Source organism: Pezoporus wallicus, unplaced genomic scaffold (assembly GCF_028554395.1).
Source record: "Pezoporus wallicus isolate ANWC-B61680 ecotype Strahan unplaced genomic scaffold, APGP_CSIRO_Pwel_v1 contig_16, whole genome shotgun sequence".
NCBI lineage: Eukaryota > Metazoa > Chordata > Aves > Psittaciformes > Psittacidae > Pezoporus > Pezoporus wallicus.
The window spans coordinates 2,075,630-2,099,025 of NW_026641478.1; the positions used below are offsets into that span (position 1 = coordinate 2,075,630).

General features: G+C 37.7%; 1 protein-coding gene across 7 annotated transcripts in view; it reads left to right on the forward strand.

The window, feature by feature from the left end:
• The window catches only part of PIBF1 (progesterone immunomodulatory binding factor 1), a 126,003-nt gene that overhangs the window by 2,869 nt on the left and 99,738 nt on the right, over positions 1-23,396 (forward strand). For 6 of the 7 annotated variants that reach the window (XM_057424065.1, XM_057424064.1, XM_057424063.1 and 3 more), the window contains 4 exons: positions 1,150-1,348; positions 7,750-7,869; positions 18,713-18,846; positions 20,860-20,968. In XM_057424065.1, the coding sequence (XP_057280048.1) occupies positions 1,150-1,348; positions 7,750-7,869; positions 18,713-18,846; positions 20,860-20,968 (562 nt within the window). The remainder of the gene's footprint in view (positions 1-1,149; positions 1,349-7,749; positions 7,870-18,712; positions 18,847-20,859; positions 20,969-23,396) is intronic. The other variant, XM_057424066.1, reaches the window with a different exon arrangement.

Genomic DNA, 23,396 nt, shown 5'->3' on the forward strand with positions numbered 1-23,396 from the left:
TTTTAACTCGGAGCAGCTGACTGTCAGAAAAATGCCTTGTCATTCTGAATGCTGATTTGCACCAGAGTGGAATATTTTTATGTTGGCCATATCTGAGTTATTTGTGAAGTGTTCAGTAAAACAAGAACTTCGGTGCAAATTGCTATTAATAAGCATAAAAAGTTTAATGAAAAGACTGGGAAAAGTAAAGTAGTTAGTTTTCCTGTCTGCCTTTTACATCACTTTCCATCTCTGTTTAAGAGTATTGCACGCTATGTACAGAGTGTTTCCTTGTGTGACTGCATTGATGACCTGGGACTTTCTCTTGTCTTTTTGAAATCAGTGAGCCAGACACTGCCTTGTAGTACCAGCTAGTATTTTTAATATTACTTTTTAAAATAATGTAGGAGTTGGTCCATTTTGAAGAATGATTTAATTTGAATAGATTTTCAAGAGTCATGGCTAAAACCTCTGAAAAATTAGGTCAGTTACATTTGATTTAAATAAAGTGAACACTTAGAAACATCTTGAAGTGATGCACAGTTTTTCTTGTTGCATAATACCATATCTCTGGTGATAATAATAATGGTAGTATTTTAAGGCTGGCAGTAGGGCCGCTTGTTTAAGTGTAGTGGCCTTTGCAGTGTGTGGTTTGTGGTGTGATTTTTTTTGTTTTTTTTGTTTTGTTTTATTTAAAATGGATCCCAATTTTGTGTATTACACTGGGCAGAAAATGAAGGGTTGTGTGTGGAATAGGCCTTAATCACGTATGTGCTGAAACTTGGTAAGACACAAATGTAACTTACTATTGTACTATTTCTTTGGTGATTTACTAGTTCCTTGGGTTTTGTGTGGAAATACAGTCAGCTTTTTCATGCTTTTAATGTTTTGAATTTATAAGTTAGTCTAAATTTACCAATTAAAGTCAGCACATGTGGAGCTTAATTGACACTTCTCAGATTCAGCCTCATATTGTCAATGTAAAGTTTCTGGCATATATGATATGATTGTGTAATCATGCTGGTGTACACTTTTGTGCTAATTACCTAATCTCTGTAAAATTTCCCCACTACAATGAGCATAACTCACTGCCTTACCAGCGTATTGTGAAGGTTTGTCACTTGTGTTACTTGCTACTTAATGTCTTCTGTTTTCAAATCAATCTTGAAGAAAACATCAGGCTCTAATGAAACAAGAAATGGAAACTATTTTGTTGAGACAGAAGCAACTGGAGGAAACAAATCGTCAGTTAAGGGAGAGGGCTGGAGATATCCGTCGTAGTTTGCGAGACTTGGAGTTGACAGATGATTGCTATAAGCAGCTAAAGTTACTTCCTGAAGACCAGCTTTCTATCCCTGAATATGTTTCTGTGAGTATTGAGTTTTGTATTGGTTTAAAATATAGCAGTATCCTGGGTTTGCCTAGGATGGAGTTAACTTTCTTCATAGCAGCCTGAATCTTCTTGTGCTTGCTTTGTGCTTGGCTAAAACAGTGTTGGCAACACACCAGTGTTACAGCTATTGCTGGACAGTGCTTGTACAGCATCAAGGCTTACTCTTCTTCCCCTCTCCCCAGCAAGCAAGGGATATTCATGAGCTTGAGAGGGGACACAGCTGAATAGCTGGCATGAATCAGCCAAAGGAATATTCCATGCCATCTAAGGTCATGCTCAGTAATATAAACTGGAAATAGAGGAAGAAAGATGAGGTGGGGGGTGGCTTCCAAGGTGGTTATTGCTCAGAGACTGGCTGGGCATCAGTCTGCTTGCAAGAGGTGGTGACTGTATTTGCATGGCCATTGGAATAATCTCCCCAGGGAAGTGGTGGACTCCCCAGTGTTGGACACTTGGAATTCAGCTGGACAGGGTGCTCAGACATCTAGTCTAGGTTATGCTTTGCCAAGAAAGTTTGGACCAGATGATCCATGAGGTCCCTTCCAACCACTATTCTATGATTCTCTCTCTTTCCTTCACTAATAAACTGTTGAGAAAACTCAACACCTGAGTTTCCTTGCTTTTGTTCTTCACACTCCTGTGTCCTGCTCCCACTGGAGGCAGCCAGTGAGCAGCCAATATGGGTGCTTGGCTGCTGCTCAGGGTCAACCCACCACAAGCTGTAAATTGCTTCTGTTTAGAATTAAAGGTATTTGCATATAGTGGAAGCCAGTCTATACTCCTAAATTCTTACTCTTCCCCAGCTAGAAATGAGGGAACTTCAGAGACAGGTGTGCTTTTGGATCTGTCTGTTACAACAGGATTCCAGTAAAGAGGGGAACCTTTTAAGTCCAGACTCTGATGTCTTGAAAGGATTAGAATTGCTGACATATTTTAAGCAGGTTAAGCAGACGAGGTGTTACAGTTACATGGTGGGTACACACTGATGATCTAAAACACAGCAGGCTGAAAAAAGTAATTTGAAACTCGGCTTGCCAGAGCCGGAAGTCAAGGTGGCTGTTGCAGAGATCTCTTACCTTTCCTTCATGTTTTCCATCTGTCCATTTCCTGTCTGACTAAACGCAGGAGATAAAGTGTACCTTAAAGACTACTGTAAGACCCGTTTTCTTGATTTAAGAAGTTTTTTAATTATGGCTTATGGGTAGATAGAAGGGCAGGGGGATTTCTGCTTGCAATAAAAAGACAGTGTCTTCACAGACTGTGGAATATGTCCAGACTATCCTGGCTCACTTCTGGAAATGAAGAGGATTTGGACATACAAACCTTAATCCACCAAAGTATTAGCATTTTACTTATTTGTAGAGCTAGTTATTAAAGAAGCTGTAAATAATACAATTTAAAAAGCTTAGTGGATTTGTTGAGGTATAAATGCTGCATGAATGAGTTCTCTTGCTGGATGAAAGTAATGGTATACTGTGCTCTAAAATATGTACAGAGAAGCCTAACTTGTCCTTCTTATCTTAAGGATGTGCTTGGAAACATCTTCTCAAAAGTTCTAAAACTTGGACTTTTGAAAGTACTGGGAAAATTTTAAGGCTCTGTACGAATAACAAGATCACCTAGCTGGAGCCTCTTAGGTCGCTACCCCTAGTTGCCTACTGTACCCTGCCCTCTGCAGAAGTATTTCAGGGGTTTTGTTGATTCCTGCAATACCATGGTTGAAAAAGCAAATTTTAAACGCAAACTGAAATCTCTGTCAGCTTGCTTGAAATTGGTATGCAGGAAGCTCCAGTTCTTTGGAGCTGATTGGCAGTCAGTACAAAAGAATGTGTAGCTGGGAAGGAGAAATACAAGGTGTTAGTAACCTTGCCAGCTGCTTTAAGTGTAGGTGTCACAGCACAGATTGCTTAGACTGTATTTGTGAATAGAAGGGTACTCTAAAAAGGATGTGAAGCAGGAGAGGCAACAGCCACCTTCTACCTCTAATCTATCTTTCTTTTCCGCTTGCATTCAACTGGTAAATTCTACTTTTGTCTGTGACAGAAACTCCCCTACCTACGTGTTCAGTGAAGTCCTTTTCTTTACATATATGTCACTTTCTTTGGAAAGGACTGAAGAAGTCCTTTTTTGGTCAAACCAATTTTTTTTTTTTTTTCGTGAGAAGACATTGTAGTGAAGACATAAACAGTGTCGTCTTGTAGTAAGATGCTGTTTTCTGCTTCTCCCAACTTATTTTGGCAACAGGATCAGCATGAACATGAGAGTATCGGTTAAGCTCGGTGATTATCACTACTTTGAGTTGTTCAGCTGTAACAGATGCTGAGAGGCTACAGAACAGTTTTGTATATCCTGTGTATGCATCCATCTGGTTTCAGAAAGCTAGTAAAAGGATGTTGAAGGGACTAAGTAATTTTTCTGATGCTGTTTTCTGCTTTACTCACCTAAGGAGGAATTGTGCATTTTTCAGGCAGATAAAATCTCCGACTCCAGATCTATGGGCAGACTAACAGTATAGTGTATTGATATGAGAATAAAATTCTCCTTGGTGAGAAAGTTTTGCTTAAAGAAGAGTTGAGCAAGAAATTTCCAGACTTTTTTCTGTTTATCCATTATGAAATACTGCTTTACAATTCTCCAGGATAGAAGCAATTGTATATATAATTCTTACACTTTATTTGAAACCTGATATAATGGAAAAACAGCAGGAAGTGTTTAAATACACATTTTGTATATAGAGATACTGCAACATAGACAAACAGGACATAGAATTAAAACAAATGAGATGTTTTTTCACTGTTCTGCCACAAAGGGGTGCAATAGTGACACGATAGAGCAAAAACTAGGCAATGTTTAATGTTAATCATAGAATAATAGAATAGTTAGGGTTGGAAAGGACCTTAAGATCATCAAGTTCCAACCCCTCTGCCATGGGCAGGGACACCTCTCACTAAACCGTGTCGCCCAGGGCTCTGGTTCTGTCCAACCCGGCCTTGAACACTGCCAAGGATGGAGCATTCACAGCCTCCTTGGGCAACCCATTCCTGTACCTCACCACCCTCCCAGTAAAGAACTTCTTCCTTATGTCTAACCTAAACTTCCCCTGTTTAAGTTAATCATAGAATAATTTGGGTTGGAAGAGACCTTAGAGATAATCTAGTTCCAATAATGATGTTTTAAGCATCTTTCTCTTAAAAATCACACTTTTTTTAACTTGTATATAAAAATTTAGAGGTTTTTTTACTGTTTATAAGAATGATTTTCTTGGAAACAGAAAAATTTTAAAGCACTCCAGGTCATTGAACTGGTGCTTGGCAGCTGAATCACTTAATTTGTTCAGTAAAGTGAGCATTTGTGTACTCCTAAAAATTTTTCATCAAGTTGTTTAAAAATGGAATCTGTGAATTCTGTTTGATCCAATTTCAGTCGCTATGTTTTTCAGTGGCCTCATTTTACTAACTACAGCTCATTTGCCCTTTGTTTAAGAAGGCAGTAACTGATGAAACTACTTTAACATGACTTCATTTAACAGGAGCCAACTTCCTCATCCTCTGCGCCCACCCATTTTTAGGTTAAGCTTTGTTTTCTATAAAAAATGGTGGGCACATATTAAGAACTTTTTAAAAATTGCCTGGAAAGTGGTGACCTTTTCCTTACAGCACATGAATATAAATTTGTATTTTTTAAGATATGCAGTTATTTCTGAAATCCCATTAGAATAATCTTTGTTGCTGCTATATGAACTCGACAAGAGGTAATATGTGTGATTTGACTGCTGAGTTACATGAATGTTTATTTGCCATCAAGCAAGTTAAGTAACAGTTGACTTCTGCTGCAACCTTCCCCTCATGTCTGCATTAATTTGCACTTTCTTATTACCATAGATTGATGTTTTCTCAGGAGGGCTGTGCAGATAGATACACCTATCTTGATACCTATATCCCATGAAATCCTAGTTTGATACTGGATAATCTTATTTTAAGATTGTTGCAGTTTGGGAAGTAAATGTGGCATGATGGCATAAGTTAGGTTTCCTAAGGAAATCACAATAAAAAGACAAGAACTTAAGGGAAAAAGTAGTGTGGTTTAAAAAACCCACAATGTTTTAAATAGTCATCAATTAGTGACAGTCAAGGTTATTTTTAAAGAAAATAATATAATATTTTTTTGGGGAGGGAAGAGGATTTGATTAAAAATCAGTTGCTTGATTTCAGATGTAGTTGGACAAGTTCTTAAAGAGTCCACATAGGCGCAAACTAGTCAGTGGAAGCTATAGAGAAGAGACAGAAAAATTACTACTTTGAAGTAGCTGAAGCCTGATGTAGTTTGGAAGTTAGAAAGAAGCCACAAAGCTATCTTTGCTGTTTTGTTTTCATGCAAGCCAATTAGAAACAATGGGATTTCACAGATGGACAGGAAAAAAAGTCCTTGAATATTGGCATAATGCAAGAAAAAAAAGTAATGAAGCAGTACAATAAAGCAATATTATGCACTTCACTTCTCGGAATAGAAAATTTCTGTTTTCTAGTTTTAGCTGCTGTAGCATCTGATGGTTCGACTTGTCATTTGGAATTTTCAGAACATGAACAAAAAAGTGATCCTACCTTATTTCTTTTTAAAATGAACTGTAGTTTAAAATGTCCTTCATTTTCTTCATTTTGTGTGTAAACTTAGACATAACAAACTGAGAATCCCTTCTTACCATCTTAAAAATAACAGCTGTATTTTGGGAAAGCATTCATTTTTTTTTATAAGAAGTTGCTTCAGATTTATAGTATATGTCTTACTTTAGCTTGTGCTTGTTTTGCATCTGAAGGTAAGGCTGAAAAGTGGAGCTCTCTTGTTGAGTGCAACAGATTCAAGCAACTGCAGCTTTTAACAAGCACAATATTTGGAAAAACTTGAAAACAAAAAAAAGAAAATGTCACTTTTTCTGCCTTACTATTAGTCTTCCAGTCATGTTACACATTTGCTTTGTTGTCTAAAGCAAACTACACCTATATTTACATCACAAATTTCCATGGCTTCTGTGGTATGCTGTCAATTATGTGGAATATACCTGGAACTTTTCTTTGTCTTCTGTTGTTTACAGGTAGTAAAACAGACTTGTCTTCTGCATGGAAGTGTAGTACAGCTTGCTCTTGAGTTCTGTCTGTGCTTTCTTGCTTGTATTTCTTCTTTAATTGTATATCAAACAAAGCATTCATGATAGAGGGGTATGGAGAAGCTTTTGCATGAAAATAGTGCTTAATTATCTGTTCTTTGCTTTTCATCCCACAAAACAAACATTATAAGGTATCAGGTTAATCTAGGAGTAATAACATCTGTGTACGTGTGTGTGGGTGTATATCAAAAAAGCTCTTTCTTCTTTGTCTCTTTTGTCTTTTTGTTTTAGGGGTTTGGGATTTGTTTTTTACTGCTGGTTTATGGTTTAGTACTGTGTTTTTCTAGTATTTTTTCTTGTTCAGTACAAATGTTCTGGAAGAGTTTATGGATCTGAGATTTACTTGTCTGAGACTATGCCTGTGAGTGGACTGGGGGAAGAGAGAGGAGTATCTGTTACAGGATTGTTATTATTTATTTTTTTTTCATCCCTTTACAAGGATTTTTTTTTTCAGTGTTAATTTAGCAGGGCAGATTCTGTCAGAGGCATAGTTGCATGATGCAGCTGAACCCATGCAGCAGCCTGTCACTGCTGAAAGTGTGTGTGGGGGGTGTATCATGGCTTTTCTTGGTCATGGGCTGTTCTGCTTCCTGCGCTTGCTCTCGCATTTTGATCCAGATTCAGCACACTGAACTGGCAGAAAACAGAGCTAATCTCTCCCCACTTCTACACACCCCATTAAAATTTATATTGGCTTGGGGAAAGTTAGCAAGTCACGTTGGTTTATTGCTAAATAGGCTTACTTTCTTTTTTTCTTTTTTCTTTTTTTTACAATATTAATCAAATAGGCCCTAGGATTGGCACAAGTAAGAGGGAGGGAACATGTGGTCCCTTAGCAGCTCTGCATTTTAATCAGGCAGCCTGAGAGCTGCCTTAGTTGAACAGACATGTATATCTTTACCTTTATTCCTCCTTTTTTATTTAGTGCCAAACACAAACTGATTATTTCTTTGCTGCTGCTGTTAGTGTCTTAAAGAAAAACACTGTCTTTGCTTTAACATTTCCCTAGCCTCAGCCAGGTTCCTTGTTTACGCTAGAAATTATTTGGTGAATTATTGCCATAAAATGTTAAGCTGGGGTCTGTATTGTTGTTTTTGTGTGGCTTTTTTTGTTTGTTGTTTTTGTTTGTTTTTGTTTGTTTGTTTGTTTTTTAACTGTGGCTTTGCGATTGCAGTTTTGCTAGTCTCAATTTTGAATATGTATCTTGTTTTTCTAGATTCTATTCTATGAAGTAGTCCATTCCTTACGAAAAGAGTTAAGTGATCTACAGATGAAAAAAGAGAGCCTAACAGAAGAACTACGTGGGTACAAATCGCAACTGAAGTGTCTGACAGAGGTCTGTGAATCTTAATTATTTCAATTAAGAAAATGTGTAAATATATTGCAAAAAACTAATTTTCCAAATCATTATTGATGTATAAGATATAAAAGAGGGTTCTTTTGCTGTATAATAATAAGTGGGGGTAGGAGGGCTGAGGTGAGAGGGAAAGGAGAAGCAAGCTACAGATGCCCTTGCATAACAGCTAATTTTGCATTATAGCTACTCTGCAAAATTTGCTCATTAGAATGTTAAGGATAGACTCTTACCAGCTATGTTGTGCTTTCTGAGGGCAAGGTTCAGGTCAGGGAAACTGAGACAAGAGATCCATCCAGAAGTAGATAGGGAATGATTGTTCAGTGTATAGTTTTCAAGATGGTGATGTCTTAGTAATTTGCCTCACCTTTAGTTTTAGATAATCTAAAAATGCGTTTTTAAAGAATTCTTTGGAGTTGCCTCTTCTCTTCTGCTTTTCAACTTTTATATTTGAATTTCCTATTTATTTCTATACTAAAGAAAAAGATAATTTCAGGTATGTTATAAATGCCAGAGATAGAGAAACAAATTATCTAAATATATTTATTTTTTTATTTGCAAAGAGCAAAGGAGCTGAAACAGTATATGAAGAATGTATTTTTGAAGGTATTTATGAACATTTATAATATTCTTAGTATGCATACAACTAGGAAGATTTGTATTTTACCTTAGTTCTGCATAAATCTGGAATTGTGATAAGACAGCTTCAGGTACCTAGTGTGTATTTATCCAAGTTGTGGCCAGCAGGCACTTGAATGCCACTGTCAGTTTGCTACTTCTGACCTTATTCTTTAGTTACCACTTTTTTTTCTTTTTTTTTTTTTTCTTCAGAATTAACTTATGGAATAATCAGCTGTAAAGAGTTATTAATTGTACAGGATCATCTTTGTGAAATTCATATAATTTTCATTTCTCTTTTTGATTGAATTAAAAGTAGCCAGTAAAATTTGGGCACTTATGTGCTTCACCATTATTTTGTAATCATCTCTAGCCATAACTTAAATTAACTGATTTACCTGAGCATTCATTTTGCTTCATTGTACATTTAATGTGCTTTGATTGAATAAAATTCTACAGGAGGATTTCAGCCTTCTGAGATTTGACTGACATCTGTGTTAATTTTTGATACGGCAGCTTAACAGGATAGTAGATAACAATAATTAAAGTTTTGCTAGAAACAATTTTCTTGGTATACTGACCTTTCTTTAATATAGAAACATGTAATTTTGTTCTTTTTATACCACATGTTGGCAGTATCCACCTTTCCTACTGATTTTATTTTTCCAAGTTTGAAGTTTACTAGGCTTTCGATGTTGGTGAAAAAGCACTAGAATGTTGCCTGTGTTGAACTGAGGTGGTTATTTGAATGCTTATACCCTGTTTCCATAATCATGCTTAAAATGAGAGACAATTACTAAGAATGAATACCTCGTTTAAATGGAAAAACCCAAGCCAAAACCAATTGGGGAAGATATCCAGTTGCTGAAATGTAACAAGTTAAAAAAAAAATAAAATGGCTTACAGTTATTAATAAAAATTACTCCTTAGGATTCTTAGGTTTCGGGTAAGTTCACTTACTACAGTTTTTCCATATATACACTCCCCCAAACTCAAGTCTTTACCTTATCTGTTATGCAGAGGTGATGTGTATGTGACCTGAGATGAGGTATTTTATGTGCAGAGAGACTTGAAAGTCTCTGTTTTGCTTCTGACAAGTTCAGATTTGACCTTGTGACTTGATGAGTGTCAATATAACAAGGTACCTCAGGCTGTTTCAGGTAGTAAGGAGCATCACCAATATGTGAGGGTACTTCAGAATCTCTAATGTACTTAATACACTAAAACTAATGTACGTATGCATCTCTTGCAGTTTATGAAGAAGTGTTTTCAAGGTGTACTCTCAGGGTAACTTACTTATTTGAGTTCCTTAAATAAGGTCAGGCTTTATTGCAAGGAATTTATCAGTAGGAAATAAAGTACAGTTTTATTCAGAGTCTTAAGCTCTTATACTCTTCTTTTACTGCTTTTGTGATATTCCAATTATTCTTTATTACCAGATACATGAAACACAGTTGCTGAAGCTTCTTTCCTGTTTTTAAGGAACTTACACTCTTCATATCCTTTCTCTGATTTGCCATCCAGTATTCCTTAAGTTTTCTCCAACAGTTGCAATATTTCTGTTCTCTACATTATTTATTAACAATGTGTCTCTTCTGGGTTTAAAAGTTCATTAGGAAACTACTGATACAGATATTTGAGATGCAGTCATCACTGAAGTTAAGACAATCTATTACTTTTTTTCTCTTTTTTTTTTTTTTCCCTTCCCTCTGTGAGAATAAACCACTTCCTACAATAAGCATTTTTTTTCCCTACTGTTGCACATCATTAACAAACTCCCTAATGAGTTTCAACATGTTTTTTCTTCTTTGTGGAATATAGAAAGGAACTAAAATACGTGTTTAGCCCAATTTTTTTTAAGAATTACTAATGTCTTGGAGCTTTTCTGCTTGTTCATGCCTGAGGGACTAGGTTTGAGTAAGTTTCATATGTGTAGATATTCACCTAGAAATAAACTAGTGGGAAATACAAGACAATTGGGTATAGACTTGGGACAGGCTATCTAGCCAACAGAGAACTGAAAAAATTTAAAGGAAAATGCAAACTTGTCTAGTATGCAAAGCCAGTTCTAGGAAAATTTAAATGTGAAATGAATTCATCAAATAAGACAATCATTGCCTAGTATTTTGTGACAGGATGGCTGTAGTCCTTTAATTTGGTCAAAGGAAATGAGCTCTAATTTCACTGTTCTTCTGTTCATACTCCAAAACAAGGCACATTATTTTGTTTTCTTTGCTCGTGAGCCCTTAGTGTTTTGTGAGAAGGCAAAGCTGCACAGTTCAGTTGTCTGGATGTTATTAAGATGAGCCAGTATGTCTGAGTACTGGTTATATAAAACAAGGTCTTTGAACCCACCAAATCCTTTTTTGCTATATGCTGCCTTTTTTGTTTGTTTGTTTTTTGGGGGCTGAGGGGAGCACCCACCAAGAGAAACTTGTTCTCAGCACAACAGACCTCACCTGGCACGAAAATGGGTCAGTTGCCTGGCATTGTGGCCTCTTAGCCAACTGAGTTTATAAGTATCCAGCTGTATGAACTAGAAAGCTTGGTTCTCTAAAAATTGAATTGTCATTGTAGCCTTGTAGAAACCAAGTTTCTAAGATTTGACAAATCCTCATGTTCTTGTCTCTAGGCCATTCATTAATTCATTTGTAGTAGGCAAAAGTGCTGACATCAGGACATGAAAGACATCTTCCAAATCTACATCACCTGTATTTGTATTCTAGGTATATTAATTTATCTTTCATTTATTCAGAAGTGGCAAAAGGTCCTAACTGTTTATCGGCCTCTGTCAGCACTTATTTAATTCTTAGTATCCCAAGATTAAGACCACTAAAACTTTACGTTACTTGGTAACAAAGTTCTCTTGTTGATTGTCTGTTGCTGCTCTGAGTTAGCATTTAATCAAAGCCTGCTGAATCTGTAACACAGACTCAGTAGGGTGGGGAGCTGTTTCTGACAACTGGTAGCAGAGAACAGCATGAAGACTGATTTCTAGCACTGGAACATAATCTGATAAACACAGCTAGTGTGAAAAAATCTCTGTCACCACTTTCTGTTTTTAAAGTGGTCAGGCTAAGTGGTTCTGCAGTACTACCACAAAGTTAATGGTGCTCTATACACAGTGATTCCATCTGTAATTTAGACCAGTGTGGTCCTCTTTTTCTAGGTGCAGCAGCAACAGACTGGGGAGGAGTCAGTGGAATGGGTAAAAGCCATGTTCTTGTGTTGCAGTGCTGACTGATCTGTTATCAAATCATAAAATCAAATCAAACGGGTTGGAAGGGCTATTAACACACCACACCCCCCGCCAATGGGCAGGGAAACCTTCCACTAGACTTGTTTTGGTCCTTTTACAGTGCTCAGTACTTAAAGTATAAATAATGTTGGCACCTCCACCTTTGGTGGTACAGATAGAGGGAAGTCCAGCTGTAGTGTTGTATTACCAGGAGCTTCCCGGAAAGAAAACCAGCTTCTGATGTGTGTGTTCCCATGCTGAATATCGGTGTACTATTTTCAGAGTTGTTTGCTTCCAAAGTGGTTAGAACCTTTTCTCAAACAGATGTAATTTACTGCTTGTGTTTCTCTCAAGACTGGGAGAATGTCTGTGAAGGAAATTCTGCTTTTCTTTGTAGGCCTAGAAGATTAAGTATTGCTTTCTTCTCTGGCTATGAGTTTCTTGGCAGTGTTTTTCTGGAATTCGATCTTGATACAGTTTTAGCAAGTCTTAAGTCTTTCTTTTTTTTTTTTTTTTTTTTCCTCCTGTAACGTTGTCTTTAAGACTTGCAATCAAATTTATAGTATGGCAGTTAAAAGCTATGGTTAGCCTACAGACAAAGCTGGATGTATGTAAGACAAGGATTCTTTCCAAGAGCTTGTCTCTGAATCAGGATTAGTAGCTGTCAGGCTTAGCTAGGCATACCTAACAGTTTTCTCTGTGATAATGTTTCCCAGCTGGAGGAAAAATATTTCTATGGTCTTCAAAGAACAAACTAAGCTATTGCTTAAAGGATCAGTCACCACTAGATGTATCTGAATGTTGTAAAATTGAGAGTACCATTGCTAGTGACTGGGAGTGCCCTATCTAGAGTCCTTGACAGATTACCAGTTTCGTATCGGCATGCTGGAAAAGATGTCCTATTTGTCCAGTTATGTGTAACTTCTTCCTGATATTTGGGCTGTTGTAATTCAATTAAATAATGTATTGACCAATAATTTTTGAATACATACTGTGCACGTGTACCAGTCCATGGGTCCTGATGAGATCCATCCGCGGGTCCTGAAGGAGCTGGCAAATGAAGTTGCAAAGCCACTGGCCATCATATTTGAAAAATCATGGCAGTCAGGTGAAGTTCTCAATGACTGGAAAAAGGGAAATATAACCCCCATTTTCAAGAAGGGGAAAATGGATGACCCGGGGAATTACAGACCAGTCAGTCTCACCTCTGTGCCTGGCAAAATCTTGGAGCAGATTTTCTTGGAAGGCATGCTAAGGCACATGAAAATCAACAAGGTGCTTGGTGACAGCCAGCATGGCTTCACTAAGGGGAAATACTGCCTGACCAATTTGATGGCCTTCTCTGATGGGGCTACAGAACTGATGGACAGGGGTAGAGCAGTTGATGTCATCTACCTGGACTTGTGAAAGTGTTCGACACTGTCCCACACGACATGCTTGTCTCTAAATTGGAGAGCCATCAATTTGATGGATGGACCACTCAGTGGATAAAGAACTGGCTAGATTGCCGCACACAAAGAGTTGTGTACTGTCCTTCCAACAGATGTCAGGGTGGTTGAAGTCACCCATGAGAACAAGTGCCTGTGAGCGTGAGACTTTTCCTACCTGTCTATGGAGTGCTTCATCCGCAGGTTCTCCTTGATCCGGCGGTCTATAACAGATCCCCCCACAGTAATGTCTCCCATAGCTATATTCCCTTTAACCCTGACCTGCAAACTCTCTGTGGACTGCTCACATGAGCTGGCTTCAGTGTGCGCTTGCAGCCCAGAAAGCCAACCGTATCCTGGGCTGCATCAAAAGGAATGTGACCAGCAGGTTGAAGGAGGTGATCCTGCCCCTCTACTCTGCTCTCGTGAGACCTCACTTGGAGTATTGTGTGCAGTTCTGGTGTCCTCAATGTAAAAAGGACATGGAACTGTTGGAACAAGTCCGGAGTAGGGCCATGAGGATGATCAGGGGACTGGAGCACCTCCCATATGAAGACAGGCTGAGGGAGTTGGGGCTGGTCAGCCTGGAGAAGAGAAGGCTGTGTGGAGACCTCATAGCAGCCTTCCAGTATCTGAAGGGGGCCTATAGGGATGCTGGGGAGGGACTCTTCATTAGAGACTGTAGTGACAGGACAAGGGGTAACGGGTTAAAACTTAAACAGGAGAAGTTTAGGTTGGATATAAGAAGGAAATTCTTTCCTGTTAGGGTGGTGAGGCACTGGAATAGGTTGCCCAGAGAGATTGTGAATGTTCCATCCCTGGCAGTGTTCAAGGCCAGGTTGGATGAGGCCTTGGATGATATGATTTAGCGTAAGGTGTCCCTGCCCACAGCAGGGGGGTTGGAACTAGATGACCTTAAGGTCCTTTCCAACCCTAACCATTCTATGATTCTATGAAATGGATTAAAGCAAAATGTCATCTTCACTAAGTAGTGCACCTTATCCAACTAACTTGAGGGAATTGTTTTTCATGTTACAATAGTTATAGTAGCTTTACATTTGTGTAGGGCCATTAAGTACCTTAGGATACAAACAGAAAGTGCTGGCTTGTGTAAGTGATCCTTCAGAAATGAAGTTCTTTCAAGTTAGCTTTTTAAAAGCAGGATCACTTTCTTCCACTGGCCTATCTGTAGACAGTGTGAAGAAGTCATGCTTCTTCTGGTTGATTGGCTGATTAATCTTTTCCTTGCAGTTTTGTTTATCTTCTTATCCCCAAAGACTTTTTGAAAGATCAGCTAATCCCTACCATGTATTATGTGTCACTAACTTTGTTCAAAAAGTATGTCACCCAATTTTTGTACTTGAAATTTAGAGAGGTGTTTATTCAAGTGACTTGCTATAAGCTGCTATTCATTCCAGATGGAAGATAACATAAAACTGAGGTCTGTCATTAGATCTTTAGTTTCTCTACCAGTTTGTTTTTTAAATGGTGCATATCAGTGAAGTTTAGAATCTTCTTGCTCAAAACATCCATCTGTTGACAGTGTTTGTAAACCAAATGGAATCACTTCTTGGTAGGGACTGCTTCATGTATTTTGCAGAAATGACCTGTAGTGGTTAATACTGGGTCTTTTGGACAGCTCTGTTAACAATTTCTTTAGGCAATGTTTGCCTACCCATCTCACACGTCAGATTTGTTTGTTTTAATTGCCTCATCTGATTTGCTGCTCTGCAGTAACAAAAATTAATAAGAAGCTGAAGAAAAGTTATACATTGCTCGCAGGATCATCACAATCTTTTCTTCACACTTGTGGGCTTACTTAAGTTATTTTTATTAATTGGTGTTATTTTTAGGACCTCATTCATGTCCTTGAAAGTGATCTGTATCTTGATCCCTTTAAAAGCCCCCTTTTTGCTTCAGCAGGACATGACTTCATCATGATTTCCAAGCTATCTCTTGAAGGTAAATAGAAAGATAATGCTGTTTCTTTGCAGAGATCTTAAAGTCAGTTCAGGGCATATGGACATTGTTATAAACTTAATTAACTTCACTACATGCAAAGCAAGGCTTATTCTGCCTAAACACAGGCACCTTGTTTGTATGTCTTTAAGATGTATTGCTATAGAAGTCCAGAAGCTTGTGTGGCTGCTACCTGGAGATATGCTTACTGTATAGGGGATTTTGTGTGTTAACCTGTAGGCTGTTTATTAGCTTGTCTTCCATATTTCTTCTTGTGATTAAAATACAACTTTGATACCTAAGAGATTAGGTAGTTAGAAAACGTTGACCTGTGTAGAAGAACTAGTATTTCTTCAAGAATTACAGTTAATCTTTAAAAACAAAACAAACCAAAACAAACCCTCCTTTCTGTAATTATTTTTTTAAGCATCAAACTGTTTGGTTATGTCTTAGTATCATTTCAAAAGTAGAACTTAACCTCCTTCCCCTTCTCTGGGGTTATCATATTGCTACATGACACTAGCACTGCTGCCTTACAGTATCTGAAGGGGGCCTATAAGAATGCTGGGGAGGGGCTCTTCATTACAGACTGTAGTGATAGGACAAGGGGTAACAGGTTAAAACTTAAACAGAGGAAGTTTAGATTAGATATAAGGAAGAAGCTCTTTACTGTGAGGGTGGTGAAGCACTGGAATGGGTTGCCTAAGGAAGTTGTAAATGCTCCATCTCTATTGGTGTTCAAGACCAGGTTGGAGAGAGCCTTGGGTGACATGGTTTAGCATGAGGTGGCCCTGCCTGTGGCAGGGGAGTTGGAACTTTATGATCTTAAAGTCCTTTCCAACCCTAACTATTCTATGATTCTGTGATGTGTTAAATAAAATTCAAAGCTGTTTTAGATCTTAGGTGTTAAAAAGAATTAGTTCTGTAGATACAGTTTTGTAGATATTTCACTATTCTGTAAATTGGTGCTTCAGAGCTGTTCATGACAAATTTGTCCAGAGGTTAACCAATTTAATTGTATACTTTTGGTTGTTGTCTTCTAGTTGTAAATGAGTAATACTGTAGGAGCTTCAATAGCTTTCTCTGTGAAGGGTTTATGAATTCTAGCATGGTATTAGCAGCAGAATGGCACATGATATTTGCAGAGTAATTGTATCCGAACTTAATCTTTCAATTTGCACTTAAAAATTAAGTGCCCTTACGCCCATTTCCTGTTGCAAGATTAGTCATGTTTGCACTGCACACTTGTTACATATTTGAAATTCTAGCTAACTTGTAGACAACACTCTTTACCCAGACCGAGGCTTTAGTGTTATAATAATGCCATTTTTATAAATGATACCATGGTAATTGGTTTAAGAAGAAACTTTTCTATAGTGTTGATTTGTATAATGTATATCCACTAGGGTAAACATAAAAATAAGCCATATGTACCAGTATGTTAGGATGATTAACAATTGTGTCTTCAGATGACATGTTCTTAATGATATACCATCCAAAATCCTCATGAAAACTTTTTTTAGTGTTGTCATCTAATGTGATTTGTGATATATAAACCAAAAAATTCTTATTTATCAACAGGATACTTACAGTATATTTGGTGGCTCAGGGAGCTTTTCTGTAGTGTCTTACGGAAATTTAGGTGTATTTTTTCAAGAAGCATTCTGTCAGACTTTCAGTTTATGGTGTCTGTGAATTTGGTTGTTCTTTGTGTCTTTCCATCCCTTTCCTAGAGTATTATCTTTGTGTTCATTCCTCCTACGAAGCTGCATTTAGGAGTCATCCGTTACTTAAATGCTACTTTCCTAAACTTTTCTTGTCTATTAAAAACTAGCTAGACACAATTGCTATACTCTCTTATAATGTATGAAGCATAGCTTTCAATTTACGTTAAAAAGTTATGCACTCATACAATGTCCCTCTGCAAAATAAATTTATTTTGCAGTGGTTAAATGGTTAGTTCAGTAATTACATCTTAAAGCAGTGTTCACCTTCAGTGAATAATATTGTGATGCCTGTTTGATAAAACCAGATAGAGTTATTGTTTATCAAGAATCCATTATCGAACTTGCCATATATCAACTATAGCAGGAAAAAAAAAGCAGAACTTGGCAGTATTCTGAGAGACAGAAGATGGAAAAAAAATCTGGATGTCCAGAAGTTATTCTCAAGGTTTTAGCAGGCAGTTCTTTGTGCTGTCCATCAGTTTTCCCTAGCATAGGTGGCTGAGTCTTATTTTTTGTTGGTTTTGTGAAGAAATTGCTAAGTAGTACATCATTTAGGACAAGCAAGTAAGGTAAACTTGTGTAAAATTTTGTAGGGTAAATTTGTACTTTGTAGAAAAATCTGAGAAATGGAGTCTAGATTGAGTATTAAGATACAGAGGTCTGCTATTCCTGTGGGGGGTGGGAGAGAGGAATATGATAATTAGGAAATCTAGTTATCTTCAAAAGGAATAACCAGTGTTTTTAAAATACTTCTGCTTTCTGTGTGTTCTCTTGCTTTGGTCCTTTTTTCTAGTTTGCATAGTAGACTCTCAAAGTATATGTGGAGGACAAAGAATGGAAAATGGAAATTAAGGCTGATAGACCATTAAATAAGCAAATAAATACCTTTTTCTTTTTCCTTTTTTCACTCCCTTCACCAAAGCTTTGGATGATATTTTGTTGGAGCAAGTGCAGAGGAGGGCTGCAGGGATGATAAGGGGGCTCAAGCACCTCACATATGAAGACAAGCTGAGAAAGTCAGGGCTGTTCAGCCTGGAGAAGAGAAGGCTGCATGGAGACCTCATAGCAGCTTTCCAGTATCTGAAGAGGGCCTGCAAGGATGCTGGGGAGCGACTCTTCATTAGGGACTGTAGTGACAGGACAAGGGGTAACGGGTTCAAACTTAAACAGGAGAAGTTTAGGATAGATATAACAAAGAAGTTCTTTCCTGTTAGGGTGGTGAGGCCCTGGAACAGGTTGCCTAAGGAAGCTGTGACTGCTCTGTCTCTGTCAGTGTTCAAGACCAGGTTGGACAGAGCCTTGGGTGACATGGTGTAGTGTGAGGTGTCCCTGCCTATGGCAGGGGGTTTGGAACTCGATGATCTTAAGTTCCTTTCCAACCCTAACTATTCTATGATTCTAATATGTTTTAGCAAACATAAATTCCCAGATACAATTTGGGAGGAACTGGCTGAAATTTTTCATATAATGAGAGAATTTGGCAAGATTCGTGACTGACCGGCATATGTCTTCACATGGAAAATTGTTTGAAAATATTGTAAAGTGAGTGTGACTTTTGTGCTCCTACTATAGGTTTGTAGACCACCAGCTGTATATATGAGGTTTACTGGTCTTGGAAGTTGTGCCCATGGACAGATGTGTTAGAAAAAATTAGATACATTAATCACCTATTTAGGATAAGATAAAAAGTAAGTTGAGTATCAATATGACTGGTTACTTTGTGATACCTGCTAGATTTCCAGATACAAATGGTACTACTTGAATGCTCATAAGAGGCCTTCACAAAACTTAGTTGGTGATTGCTTTAAGTAAATATCAGTGTAGCTTTAATAATTTCAAAATGTCTTATCTTCTAGAGCTATGAAGACGAGAGGAGAACTCGGTCAGAGCTTGAGATAAGATGTCAGCGTTTAACACTGGAACTGGCTGATACAAAGCAAATGATTCAGCAAGGTGATTACAGACAAGAGAACTATGATAAAGTAAAATGGTAGGTATCTATATCTACCTATATACAAATGTTAATAGAAAAACTTCAGCCTTGATTGACTAGAGTTTTTAATTTGATTTTTTGGCTTAAGTACACCACAGATATTTTTCCTTACCTTAAGCCACTGCTGGTTCAGTTATCTCCTGTAGTATGCTACAGTTATAAGATGAACAACCTGTTGAATTCTGATGCACCAGATTATCTCCATGGAAGTTTATATTTGGGGATTTACTGTGTTTTCAGAAGAGCCTACCAGTCACATTGCAACCAAAGAAATGGGAGCTGTTGATGCCAAGCAGCTTAGAACAAGTACTCCTTTTTTCTTAGAGTAAAAGCAGTGATCTAACAAAAGGCCCTGTGCTCTACTGTGTGGTGACTACACAGTGAATAAAGAGTGCAGGACCTTGGAATTAATATTTATAACTTAAGATAGCCTTGTAACCATGAATTTGAAAGAGCTGTTATAAGACCTCTGTTAGAGTCTGTTACTGTAAAGTGACCCTGTCTTAGGGTTACTTTAGTGAATTGGTTTAACTGCAGAAAGTCCCAGTGTCTCTTCATTTTTAAAGTACAGATTTTACAGTTCTAGCCTGTGCTTTGAATGTGCATCTTGTAAACAACAACTGCAAAATAGTGAAAATGGACTTTCTATAAATACAGATTTATACTTCACAATCCAGCCCCCAAATGGCTTATTTAGTGTGCTTGCCAGTACATGAAATCTGGCTTTTGGCACATTTGTTGGGGAATGGATTCAAAAATTGAGATTATGAATAGAAAACACCCTGTCAGCTCCTTAGTTGTTCACAGTGTATGAACTCAAGCATACTTACTGACATAAATGACTTTGCCACAAAATCATTTGAAGGACAGTCTTTATTCTGGATAACTGTTCACAGTTATGTCTACTAAAACAACCTTGGAATCTACCTGGAAGCTTTTTGCAAATAGGATGGATTGATGCTATGGTTTGCCTCCTGTGTGCAGCTGCATCTTAATAAATGGATTGCAATAATGTTCGTGTGAATGGCCCCAGTGTTTAAGAGTGTACATTTAAAATAGTCTTGAATGAATGTGCCAAGACTGTATTTAAGAGTAAGTTGTATTCATCTGGGTAGGCACAGATGAAGGGAAGGGGAGAGCACTGTTGGCATGACTGCATGAGGATATTTGGGAGCATTGCAGGAGTTAATCACTTCCAGGCTTGTTTCAGTCTTTAAAAGTGCCATGTCAAATCTTCTAGTTCTGGTGTACTACAAGTTATCTCAGTTTTAAAACTATGCTATGCTTAATAAAAAACTGGTTAGCTTTTTTTCCAAACTGCAAGCTCATATTGGGTCATTCATTTCACTGTTCTGACAGGGTCAGATAGAGTGGAGACAGAGCTGCTTCTTTGTGCATATGGAAAGCACTCTTATTCAGGAAACCCAACATAATTTTTACAGCTGTGTCATGTGTATTTTAAACATGAAAAGAGTTGTACAACCTCCTCTGGTATCAAGAGACTGTATACAAGGGAAACTAGCAACTAAGAACAAGTATACATTGCTTTCTGTTTGATCAGGAAGATAGGAAAGAAGTAGCTTTACTTTTCCATCAAACTTCAGTGGCTGAAAAAGACTCAAGAGATTGTTGGAGGAAATAGCATCGAACTAAAAGGGTGGACAAGGATACTTACAGTTTATTGTTAAGAGGAGAAATGTATAGGCCAAAGTATAGGCTAAAGAATAATAATCGGAGGAGAATGAAATAATTTATGATGGGAATTCATTATTACTGTGTTATAATTTAGGATTTTTTTAAAAATACTTAGAAATTATGAAAATTCTTCCATATAATAAGGTATTGTTCTAGGTGTTCATCACTAGCGAAGGTAGGATTATCACTAATTGCCTTGTGAGTGACTGATTGGAAGAAGTCAGAATCATGACAGAAACGCTGAAGGATTATAAATGCGCAGGAATCTTGTTTGTTACACTTTATTCATCTAACAGTTTCACTTTATTTTAACAGTGAACGTGATACATTTGAACATGAATTGTCAGAACTCAGAAGAAAATATGAAATATTAGAGGTGTCACACAAAGCACAAGCTAAAGAAAGAAGTGACGTATCAAAAGAGGTAACGTTTTTATTTCAGTAATTGTCTATTTCTTCATCTCAGGAATTTGATTCTTTGTCTGCTTCAGTCTGTCAGGATCACTTGTAGGATCATGGAATAATTTAGATTAGAATGGCTCTAAGGAGACCAGCTGGTCCAACCCTTCTATGCAGTGCAGAGCCAGCTTAGGTTAGGTTACTTAGGGCTTAGTCAGGTTTTGAATCTCCAAGAATGGAGATTCCACAGGCTTTCTGGACAATCTGTTACAGTGTTTATCCACCCTCTTTGTGAAAATGTTTTTGTAAAATCTAATCAGTGTTGTTGCAGGTTTTTTTCTGTTGAAAAAAAAACATTTCTCTCAAACCCGTGTACATCATGTGCTCCAGTCCATGACCATCTTGGCAGAGATGACATCTAGTCTTGCTCCAGTATGTTAATGTATGTTTTTAGGAGGAAATCAGAATGCACATGGCACGTCAAGTACAGTTTCACAAGTACTGAACACAGGATAATAATAAATTTCTTGAGACTATTTTCTTCATTGTTACTAAATAATGGCCTAGTAGGCACTTGGCCGTCTTTGCTGTCAGGGCACACTTCTGGCTCATGTTTAGTTTGTTCAACTGATATTTGTGTATCCAGCCCATATTTTGCCCGTTTTCCCATAGAGGTGTTATGCAAGATGGCTGAAAGCCATGCAAAAGTCTACATAACTGACATGAACAGCTATGCCCTCATCCATAGAGCCAACTTACTTGTCAGGTTTGCTAGGCACAGTTTGGCCTTGATAAATCCATGCTAGTTGTTTTCAGTCACCTTATCCTCCCTATGCATGGATATTGCTTGCAGGAGGATTTGTTTCCTTCTGAAATCCAACTTTTGCAGGGACTGAGGTTAGATTTACAAGTCTACAGTTCCCTGGGTCTTCCTTCTTGAAGATGAATTCTGCGTCATCAGGAGCCCTGCTCACCTGCTATGATCTTTCAAACAGCTGGGCAAGCTCACAACAGCGTTGGCTGTCTCCCTCAACATTGGTCAAATGCTTTTCATTTTTCCTTAAGCATTATGTAGATGCCATTTTTTTAGGTCTCTAGCTTAGCCTTCCTTTGCTTCAGCCTTCTGAACTCTGGCAATAAGTTCAGGAACCTGGGAGGCCCAAGGGCAAAATCTACCAGTGAATGCTGAATGCTTGTGAGTATGTTCTGCCCCTCAAAAGGTGCAGAACTAATTAGCTTTAGCTCTTTTCCAACCAATAGTGACAGCAGGGCAGAGCTACTGTATGGCTTATGTTTTGTTGTGTATGATTTTTTTTCTAGACATCAATAGAATACATAGTTTTTCTTATTTGTGACTCTAGTAAAGTAATGGTTCAGTTGCATGAAGTTTCCTTCAATTTGTCTTTCCAGAGGTTAGTTCTGTGTAACAGATAGAGAGATAGCCATCCTGGCCATCTTTCTGTGATACTGCATTTTGACAAGAAGAATTCCAGTGCTGCTTCCCTTTTGGGCAGGTCTTCCACTAGGGTGAGGGATCTCAGTGACTGCCATTCTTGTAGCACTAGTCTTGCACAGCGGAATGTGTTTCTGCTGTTCCAAGGGTGCGAGGTGTGTCTGGTCAAGAGAAATGTCCCTAGCTGCTTCTCTGTTCAGTAATTCATTCATCCAAGTGTCACGAAATGTCTTCAGTGATGGCTCCCTTACTGGGCATGTATGATAACTTTTGGGTCAAGGGACTCAAAGAGTAATATGTATAGAGAATGTTTGGATGATAAAATCATCCAAAACTAACAACTCATTAAGGTATTTTTTCCTTCATCTCATGTTAGCATAGCTTTGCAACAGCTTTTTGAGAGGGAGAAGAGACTTCTACTGAATCTTGAGAAAGAAAATTTTTCAGCTTAGTATTATCATTGATAGTTTGTAGCTCAGTGCAATTTTGACAAAAAATAAGACTATTTTTAAGCTGTGTTTCTGTAGAGATCTTTTCAGAAAACAAAATAATAGCAAAATGATTAGCTGTTTTGAATTAATTTGTGAATTTATGTTGTAAGGTGGTTTGAAAGAGGTACTGCATGAGAAGGTTGTTCATCAAATGAAGGATCTTTGTGTGTTAACACTTTGGCAGCTAAACAGATGAGACCAATTACACCTGAGAGAATTCAGGGAAGATTGTGTTGCTTAATATCTCAGTATAACATTGTTACAGATAAATTAGTGTCTATAACTACTGCTTTAAGGGTAGAAGTCCTCTGGCTAATTTTACAGCTAGCCACAGAGATTCTCTGAAACACTAGGGAAGAAACAGTTTCTATTAGAAAATACTTTTTATATTCTTGCCTTTGATATTGGTCCAAAGGCTTTGTTAGGCTGCTTATTCATCAGTGCTCTAGCATTGTAAGGGGTCACCAAAATACAGGTTTATTGTCAGCATATAACAATGGCCAAAAAAG